This window comes from Corticium candelabrum, chromosome 5 (genome assembly GCF_963422355.1).
Source record: "Corticium candelabrum chromosome 5, ooCorCand1.1, whole genome shotgun sequence".
NCBI classification, from domain to species: Eukaryota; Metazoa; Porifera; class Homoscleromorpha; order Homosclerophorida; family Plakinidae; genus Corticium; species Corticium candelabrum.
Window position 1 is genome coordinate 6,466,552 of NC_085089.1, and position 7,500 is coordinate 6,474,051.

The following is a 7,500-nucleotide window of genomic DNA, read 5'->3' on the forward strand; positions in this document are numbered from 1 at the left end:
GGCATTGCCTATATGTCAAGTGAGAAGGACGTTGTACGCAAATGACATTGTACGCAAAAGTCCACCCAACTGTAACCCCCACCAACAGGCACCACAGTATTATGTTACACAGTAGACTTGAGTAGCTGTCTGCTACGTTTGTCAACAGTGACCTATGCACCGTGGCGTCGTGCTGTTGCGTTAGAAAAACCCTACACGTTTTCAATTGGTGAAAATAACCTCATGCAGAATGCTATGTACGCGTAGGTACCGTAATAAGATCGGTCACGTGAGCTTACCCAATGGTAAGTATGGCCGGTCTGCGTTCTCTAGTTGCAGTCGTTATTCTGTTGAGCTGTTTCGCAGCAATTCGTTGCAGTGACAGTGTAGCTTGGGTGCAATTTTTGGTCTCTGTTAACGACACTTGGTATCCTGACGAGTACCACAAGCTCTGCATTGCTACTGTGAAGACTCCACAGTTAAGACCAAACGAGAAACCCAACATGACCAACTCAATTCAAGTAGGAGCTTGTGATCACGGTCCTCTCGTCTTTTCCGTACAAGGTACCCAGCTGGACATCACGTTTCATTCTTCAGTGATTGAGGACGCGTCTCCGCCATCCTGCTCCATTAATTGGAATCTTCAATACAACAATCCTACAAACTATGGCACCCGGTATTCACCGCTACCAGGATGTGCGACCGCTGAGTCTCGAGAAGGCTATCACATGACATACTACTGGTTCTACATTCTAGATTGGCTCATTGCGTAGAAATGACAACATGATTGCTATGAACCAATTGGACACGACAATTAATTGTCTGAGAACCATTTTTATTACAAATAGTCTTTCACTGTTTCGATGTCGCGTTGAAGATCATCTTTGTTCCATGATGGCAGTGCGCTGAAAGAGACATTTTTTCTCATATAAAACAATGGTATAGACGTGTCAGTCTACTAGGACATATAATTATTACACGCACCTCCACAAAGAAGATGAAACTGTGTCAATGATTCCTCCTGTAAAGTAAGGAGCATCTGAGAAAACATTGTACGTCTTCTCACCTAGAGACATGAACATACCAGGCCTGCAGATTGTGTCACATAGTCTGGTCAGAGAGCAAAAACGACAGTACTAAACGAAACAAAACTCAATTATTTTCTAGTGTACTTAGAATCTTAGTGTACTTAGAATCTTAGTAACTCAACCACTACGTGGACGTAGAAGTGTGGAATGCCCTTCTTGCCTTACACATATGGCAGTTTGGCTTAGACTTGCTTGTTTCACAAGGGCAGTCTTTTTCACACAGATCACAGAACTATTAAAAATATTCAAAATTTCCGGTTAATTAATTAATTGTCGATCTAGTAGAATAGGCCTACTTTAGCATAGATGCAATACGAACAGGCAGAACCACGACCATATTCTGATTGCGATGAATCCTTGTCAGAGGAGGACGTCGCTTCTGAATGTTTGTCTGCTGTACTTCCTGTCGATGGATGTGCTTTGTCGCCATCTTGACAATATGTGATTATGAATGAAGACACGAAAATCAGAATAATGACGCTTCGAGTAAAAGTCAACATGACGAAGGCAATTCTACGCGTTGATACACTTGATTAGATGTACATGTACGTACACTGTCCCTCGAGTTCACTTACAGGACCGAAGCCCGGATACAGCTCGCGCGCGCGAGTCGATCGCGCTTTACGTCAGTACGAGGAGCTCTTGAGCTTTCAGTCTAGCAACATGACAGACTGATTCACAATCAGAAGAACATTTTTTGTAATTGGCTACCTGCTTGAGTGTATGTATTCTGACCTGTAGAAGTACCTGGCAGGAGATGAGGTACAACATGACACCGTTCACATGGTGAATCCACACCAGAATGGGTCAACAGTTAAATAGCCATTATGATGGAGGCATTGATGAAGAAGATTAATTAAATAATGGGGAATTTTCTATACACAATGACAGGCTTTTATATTATTTGTTTTACGTATAAGCCTCGAAGACCTGTTTCAATACATTACACATGCAGGTTCATGTATTGTAAACTAACTAATTAGACGCAAACTAAAACGTATGTTTACGTTTACGTATGTCGAGAGCAGCACTTGGCCATTGGTGATTTAATGAAAGCAGGGAAAATACTGAGTAATTGATTGATCAGTATAAACACACGAACCTAGTAGGCAGAGTTAACGCCTCTCTTCCTATTGGGACGACTACTGTGCCCGTAACAGTTAATTAAACGGGCTAAAACAAAGTCTGAAACAGGACCATTTAATACGCAGCCCCACTGGGTTCCCCAAGCAACGCTGATGCTTCTAGACCGTGTATATGTATAGGATCGATGTCTGCTTTAGGTGTATGAGTCTAACTCGGTTGCTAACAAACGTACATTAGGCCAGAAAGTGGACAAACTTGCTGCAGAAAACATTAACCGTGCATGGAGCACACATGCACCAATATTTTTGGCTTATAGATGCCAACTAACTAGACAATTGAAGTTAGCCAGAAAAACAAGAAGAACGAGTTTCATGTGTCTCAAAACATCGAGCTGGTCACTCAGCATCATCTTCAATTTGTCTGTCGACCATGTACTCACCGAGTCCACTTCCGACACGTTTCAGCGTCGTCACGTAGTCCCCGAGCTTCTTTATGCTTTCCACCTGCTCGGTGAGGTAGTCGGTTTCGATGAAATCGACTAGATGAGGATCGCTATGAGTTTCAGCTGTTTGACGAAGATCTAAGAGAGCCTTAGTGATCTTCTTCTCTTTCTGCAGAGCTAATTCCATGGCCTCGGTGACCGTGTTCCATTGCTGAGATGGTTTCTCACCAATATTGATGCAGGTGCTCACGTCGGGATGGTCGCCGCCTCTTTTGTTTTGATATTCCATCAGTTTGTCGGCATGCTCGAGCTCTTCGCTTGATGCTTTTTTGAAGAACTTGTAGAAACCACGAAGAGCAACATCGCTACGGTCAAAATAGTAGGCCTAGAGAGACGTACAAACATATGCCCTTCAATCATCAACTAACATTGTTTAGTAAATAATTCAGTAGGTAGACCGCTTCCTAGAGCTATTGGGTATATACGATATTATACTCCATTGCAGTGTCGTTCGAACGTGTAAAGTATTCCGTTTCTAGCGGACAGATTATAGCGCTGCACGAGAGTCACATGCTGCTGTGGTATCGTATCGATTTCGGAGCGATTGTTCCCTGTGCGTGTGGCCTCGCGGGTACGGTTACGTCACATCACGTGCAGTTTAATGCCGAAATCACGCATCGTTTTCATATTTTTTCGTTAGACGTCGTTATCTCGATTTTGTTGACGTTGGTGCAGAAAACAGAGATCGGATGTGACAGATATTCGACGCACTAAAGCTGGCAGGGAGAAATATGTAACATTGCGACCTTTACTGTAAAAGTATACTCTAGCACACTTTCGTAGATTACACGTAATCTGGCGAACGTCAGACGCGCCGTTCGAAAGAAAACTTTTAGAAACGCATTGCGACCGGAGTGGTCTAGACTCGTGCCATCAATCGGCAAAAATTATCGTTTGGTGTCTCTAGCTTGCACTAAAAATCGTGCAGCACAGCGGCGTGGCTATATGCAGCCTTCCTTGGTTGGGGTGTACCAGACAGCCAGTGGTCTAGCTTAGCTAGCTAGACCGACTACATAGAAATCAGTCGTACCTGGAAGTGATTCGGACTGCTTGCTTGCCCATTGCTTGAGGCCTTTAGTTTACTACCAATATTAAGTTAAAATTAATGAAAAAATGGCTAGAGCTTGTTTTTGCTGTTGGAAAATTCACCACTTCCCAAAGTTTTGGAAGGTCCACGGTTGTCTCATGGGCCCGTAACCACGCGCCACTGAATCGTGTCTGTGTAGACTCGACCAAGAAGCCACTCGTTGTTTGTCGCATTTTCTCCAAGAGCACGGACACACAAACGAGCAGCTTTTACGCGATGCATGCCTATCTGCATGTGCTATATAACACTCAAATGTGCAAATGACTCTAGCTGAAGGAAACGACAGCTAAAAACACGTCTTTACTGCTACCGACTTGACTATCGCACAGTTACGTACCATTCTTCTATACAGATGGAAGGCTTGGAGTTCCAATGTAATCTGCTGGTTCACTGCAATTTCGCATTCTTTTCGGTAGTTCTGACGAATGTGCATCTCACGCGGAGATTCGCTTGCAGCTACACGTGCAAGTAAGAATAGAGTACACTAGCTAGAATAGTTACTTGAAATCGTCTTACTGGATTTCACAGCAGTAGAAAGAGAGAGGTAACACAAGAAGAAGCAGAAAGTGTTGAAGAAGTGCATACTGCTAGTAGAAGTGGCTGCTACAAGTGACAAGTCACGTGAGAGATTGGTGGGGGGTCCTATGACTTGTGTCCACTCAAACGCTTGCTGTAGAGTAGAACGTCGATTACCCTCAACCGAACGAGCACGCAGATTGGCAAGTGTCTGTGTCTGTGTGTGTGTGTGTGTGTGTGTGTGTGTGTGTGTGTGTGTGTGCGCACGCGCGCGCAAGCCTAGAGCCTCTATATTTGTAGCTATTTATTTTAGAGCAAATTGGTGGATTGGAGTCTGAGGACACGCCTACATCTGAAATTTTGTTTCTCCTAGACCGTCTAGCAAATCTTAGATTCGCCAGTGCAAGTATTTTCTAGACTCCCTTCACAACCTCCTAGAGTTCCATATGCATGTGTGGAGGATCAATGTTGCTTTTCGTATGTTCAATTGAAAGCTTACGTGTTAATTAATTAATTAACCGTTGGATTCGTTAAATGGATTAATTAAATGTAGTAAGCCAAACATGGACTGGGGACTGGACAAAATCTAAATTGCGCGTCTTTACACTACAATCTCTACTAGGTAGTCAACACTAGTAAAGACAGAAAAATCCTCGTACAGTTTGTCTTTCAGACGGTCACTTGGTATCATTCTCCAGTTGTCTGTCGACCATATACTCACCGAGACCACTTCCGACACGTTTCAGTATCGTCACATAGTCTGCCATCTGTTTTATACTGTCTACGTGCTCGGTGAGGTATTGAGATACAATGAAATCAGCTAGGTGGGGGTCGCTGTTGTCTTCAGCCTTCCGAACAAGATCTAGGAGAACCTTGTTGATCTTCTTCTTTTCCTCCAGAGCTAATTCCATGGCCTCGGTGACCGTGTTCCATTGCTGAGATGGTTTCGCACTGATGATGCTACATGTGTTCTCGTAGGGCAGCTTGCTTCCTCGTTTGTTCTGGTAGTCCATCAGTTTGTCAGCATGTCCGAGCTCTTCATCTGACGCCCTTTTGAAGAACTTGTGGAAACCAGGAAGAGCAACATCGCTACGGTCAAAATAGTAGGCCTATACACAACACACTACAGTCGCAAAACAATATCATATAGACATTGCTGCATTCAAGCGACTGTTCAAGAGAAATGCACAATACACAATGTCTTTACACCTACTGACTCGTCAGTATGGCACAGGAAATGCATGCACAATACACAATGATTGTTAGTATTATTATCTACTTTACACCTTCTGACTCGTCACTACGACACAGTTGCTTACAATTCTCCTGTACAAGCGAAAGGCTTGAAGTTCATACGCAATCTGCTTGCTTACTGCATCTTCGCAAGGTTTTGCGTACCGAGGGAAGTGCGGTGTTGATACCGGAGAACGGTTCGTATCTGAATCCAAGACACAGACTACAGATTATCTAGACTATACAGCGTATGCAGTTACATGCATTGTCTCTAGTACTGTTACACTGTACCTGGATCCGTATCAGCAAAAACCGAGACGCAAAACAACAAGAAGCCGTGGACAAAATTTATGGTGGTCGAAACCTAAAGTGCGTTCACGAATTAGAGCGACTGGTGGAATGTAGGGTACACCTTAAGGCGTGGCGTAGTGTTTGTGTAAACGGATGTTATATTGTCACAGGAGGCAATTAACATCTATGTTTCAGAGCGTATGGTGTCAATGACAAATTAGTTAACTATAGTGTTACGTGAAAGTGTACGTATGAACGTGTTGCCTCTGGTTGCCTCGCTGGCTTGAAACGTGGTTTGCTTCATGATGCAATGATCTACTAAAACTTGTACTTTTGCTATAACCCGTGACAACAGACCTCAGGCGCGGATCCAGCATTCAATTTCGTTTAGTGCCCAAGTTAATATTAATTAGATATTTGAACCTCCCCAATTTAATATTAATGAGAAATTTGAACTTGATATTGTTGCTAATATTAAATTTAAAGAAGAACAATACGACTTCATGACAACGAATACTATCAGCAAGAGCCATCCTGTGAAAATGCTTCATCAATAAGGTTTGTAAGTTCCATTCTACGAGGATGCTTCCTAGCAAAGTCATTAATGATAGCTTCATAGTCAATGTCTAAACCATAATGAAAATGCATGAGTGCGAGACCATTAAGGCGGAGTTGGCCAATGGTTGACCGTAGGTAAGTCTTTAGGCGGCGGAGACCACTGATACTTCTCTCACAACTGCATGTTGTGACAGGTATGGTGCACATTAACTTCAGAAGTACGTTGATATTAGGGTAGTATAGGCTACCGAATATCGATGCATGCAATCCACTGATATCTACTAGTAGAGCTGCGAAGTTTCACACTTTCTTAGCAGGTATATACTCGTACCCAAGTACCTGTCAGAAGCACTGAGTTTCCGCCCATTTGTATATCCTATAAGCCCAAGATCATATGGCGGATCGACTGCATCCAGACCATCCAGAGGAGCATGCGATGGTGCTGCAGTTCTCCTTGTCGGGCCTTCAACTTCAGTATCTGGTAAAGTGTCGTTACTTGTGTTTTGAACCTCCAACCGAGGTACTTTAAACCCGAAGAGCTCTAAACTTGACTGCCGCTTAGACATCGCCGCCAAACATCCGGGAAGAACGTCCGGGAAATGGGTGACACACCCCCTAGGGACCTTGGTGCCCGGGCACCTCGGGCCTTATGGTAGATCCGCGCCTGGACCTGAACGTTTCTAGGCGCTCACTGGTTGTATGTGTCAGTTGTCCCTTCTAGGAACAGCTGTATGTACCAGATACATACACTCATTCACTTCTGGCTCAGAGAAACGTCTGGAAACCACGAGAACTTGACTAATTTGACCATATCAAAACCAAACTGACCAGCATTTAGTGCATTCTTGAGCGTTGATGGCATCACTATGAGGACTCTGACCTCCTCTGACCTGTAGTTATGCTGCACAGCACAACACAGGGATTGCTGGGTTTACGATGGAAAACATCAAGCGTCTGTGTAGAGAAGGTATAGCAAACGTTACTGTGGAAAAGTGGGCAAACTGCGTGAGGCACGTGCACGTACGTGAGAAGGTGGAAAAGCATTACAGGACAATACACGGTGTGCTAGGCGACGTTGTAGAGCAGATGGTCATTGAATTCGAAGTTCGTCCTGAATCAGAAGATTCGTCGTCGTGTGAAACTGAAAGTTCCAAGGACGA

The 7,500-nt window shown here is 43.9% G+C and overlaps 4 protein-coding genes across 5 annotated transcripts in view; 1 reads left to right on the forward strand and 3 right to left on the reverse strand.

Moving 5' to 3' along the window:
* Window positions 1-140: 140 nt before the first annotated feature.
* LOC134179782 (uncharacterized) lies at window positions 141-880 on the forward strand. The gene has a single exon (XM_062646738.1). It carries the CDS (start codon window positions 282-284, stop codon window positions 750-752), a length of 471 nt encoding a protein of 156 aa, XP_062502722.1. The 5' UTR covers window positions 141-281; the 3' UTR covers window positions 753-880.
* LOC134179783 (sarcoplasmic reticulum histidine-rich calcium-binding protein-like) lies at window positions 745-1,638 on the reverse strand. 2 transcript variants are annotated; one of them, XM_062646739.1, is made up of 5 exons: window positions 1,364-1,638; window positions 1,228-1,299; window positions 1,064-1,115; window positions 964-1,000; window positions 745-884 (listed from the first exon to the last, which is right to left on the reverse strand). In XM_062646739.1, exons 1-5 carry the CDS (start codon window positions 1,565-1,567, stop codon window positions 818-820), a joined length of 432 nt encoding a protein of 143 aa, XP_062502723.1. In that variant the 5' UTR covers window positions 1,568-1,638; the 3' UTR covers window positions 745-817. The 2 variants fall into 2 exon arrangements, with proteins under 2 accessions (XP_062502723.1, XP_062502724.1); XM_062646740.1 differs by lacking the exon at window positions 1,064-1,115 and having other exon boundaries at window positions 964-1,045; window positions 1,233-1,299.
* A 727-nt stretch (window positions 1,639-2,365) lies between these two features.
* LOC134180095 (soma ferritin-like) lies at window positions 2,366-4,470 on the reverse strand. The gene is made up of 3 exons (XM_062647179.1): window positions 4,259-4,470; window positions 4,080-4,198; window positions 2,366-2,980 (listed from the first exon to the last, which is right to left on the reverse strand). Exons 1-3 carry the CDS (start codon window positions 4,323-4,325, stop codon window positions 2,549-2,551), a joined length of 618 nt encoding a protein of 205 aa, XP_062503163.1. The 5' UTR covers window positions 4,326-4,470; the 3' UTR covers window positions 2,366-2,548.
* Window positions 4,471-4,845: 375 nt separating this feature from the next.
* LOC134179642 (soma ferritin-like) overlaps window positions 4,846-7,500 on the reverse strand; it is a 3,591-nt gene continuing 936 nt past the window's right edge. The window contains exons 2-5 of the mRNA XM_062646578.1: window positions 7,011-7,027; window positions 5,783-5,855; window positions 5,578-5,696; window positions 4,846-5,367 (exon numbers count right to left, since the gene is read on the reverse strand). Of these exons, the coding sequence (XP_062502562.1) occupies window positions 4,936-5,367; window positions 5,578-5,696; window positions 5,783-5,855; window positions 7,011-7,027 (641 nt within the window). The 3' untranslated portion in view covers window positions 4,846-4,935. The remainder of the gene's footprint in view (window positions 5,368-5,577; window positions 5,697-5,782; window positions 5,856-7,010; window positions 7,028-7,500) is intronic.

Bases quoted from the DNA above. Each gene is read 5' to 3' on its own strand.
- LOC134179782 (XM_062646738.1), top strand. From the start codon at position 282: ATGGTAAGTATGGCCGGTCTGCGTTCTCTAGTTGCAGTCGTTATTCTG.
- LOC134179783 (XM_062646739.1), bottom strand. From the start codon at position 1,567: ATGTTGACTTTTACTCGAAGCGTCATTATTCTGATTTTCGTGTCTTCA. The intron at 1,116-1,227 runs GCAAGAAGGGCA...TGTTTCGTTTAG, and splicing joins CAAACTGCCATATGTGTAAG to TACTGTCGTTTTTGCTCTCT. The intron at 885-963 runs GTGCGTGTAATA...TGTCTCTTTCAG, and splicing joins GTTTCATCTTCTTTGTGGAG to CGCACTGCCATCATGGAACA.
- LOC134180095 (XM_062647179.1), bottom strand. From the start codon at position 4,325: ATGCACTTCTTCAACACTTTCTGCTTCTTCTTGTGTTACCTCTCTCTT. The intron at 4,199-4,258 runs GTAAGACGATTT...TTGCACGTGTAG, and splicing joins TTCTACTGCTGTGAAATCCA to CTGCAAGCGAATCTCCGCGT. The intron at 2,981-4,079 runs GTACGTAACTGT...ACGTCTCTCTAG, and splicing joins TCCATCTGTATAGAAGAATG to GCCTACTATTTTGACCGTAG.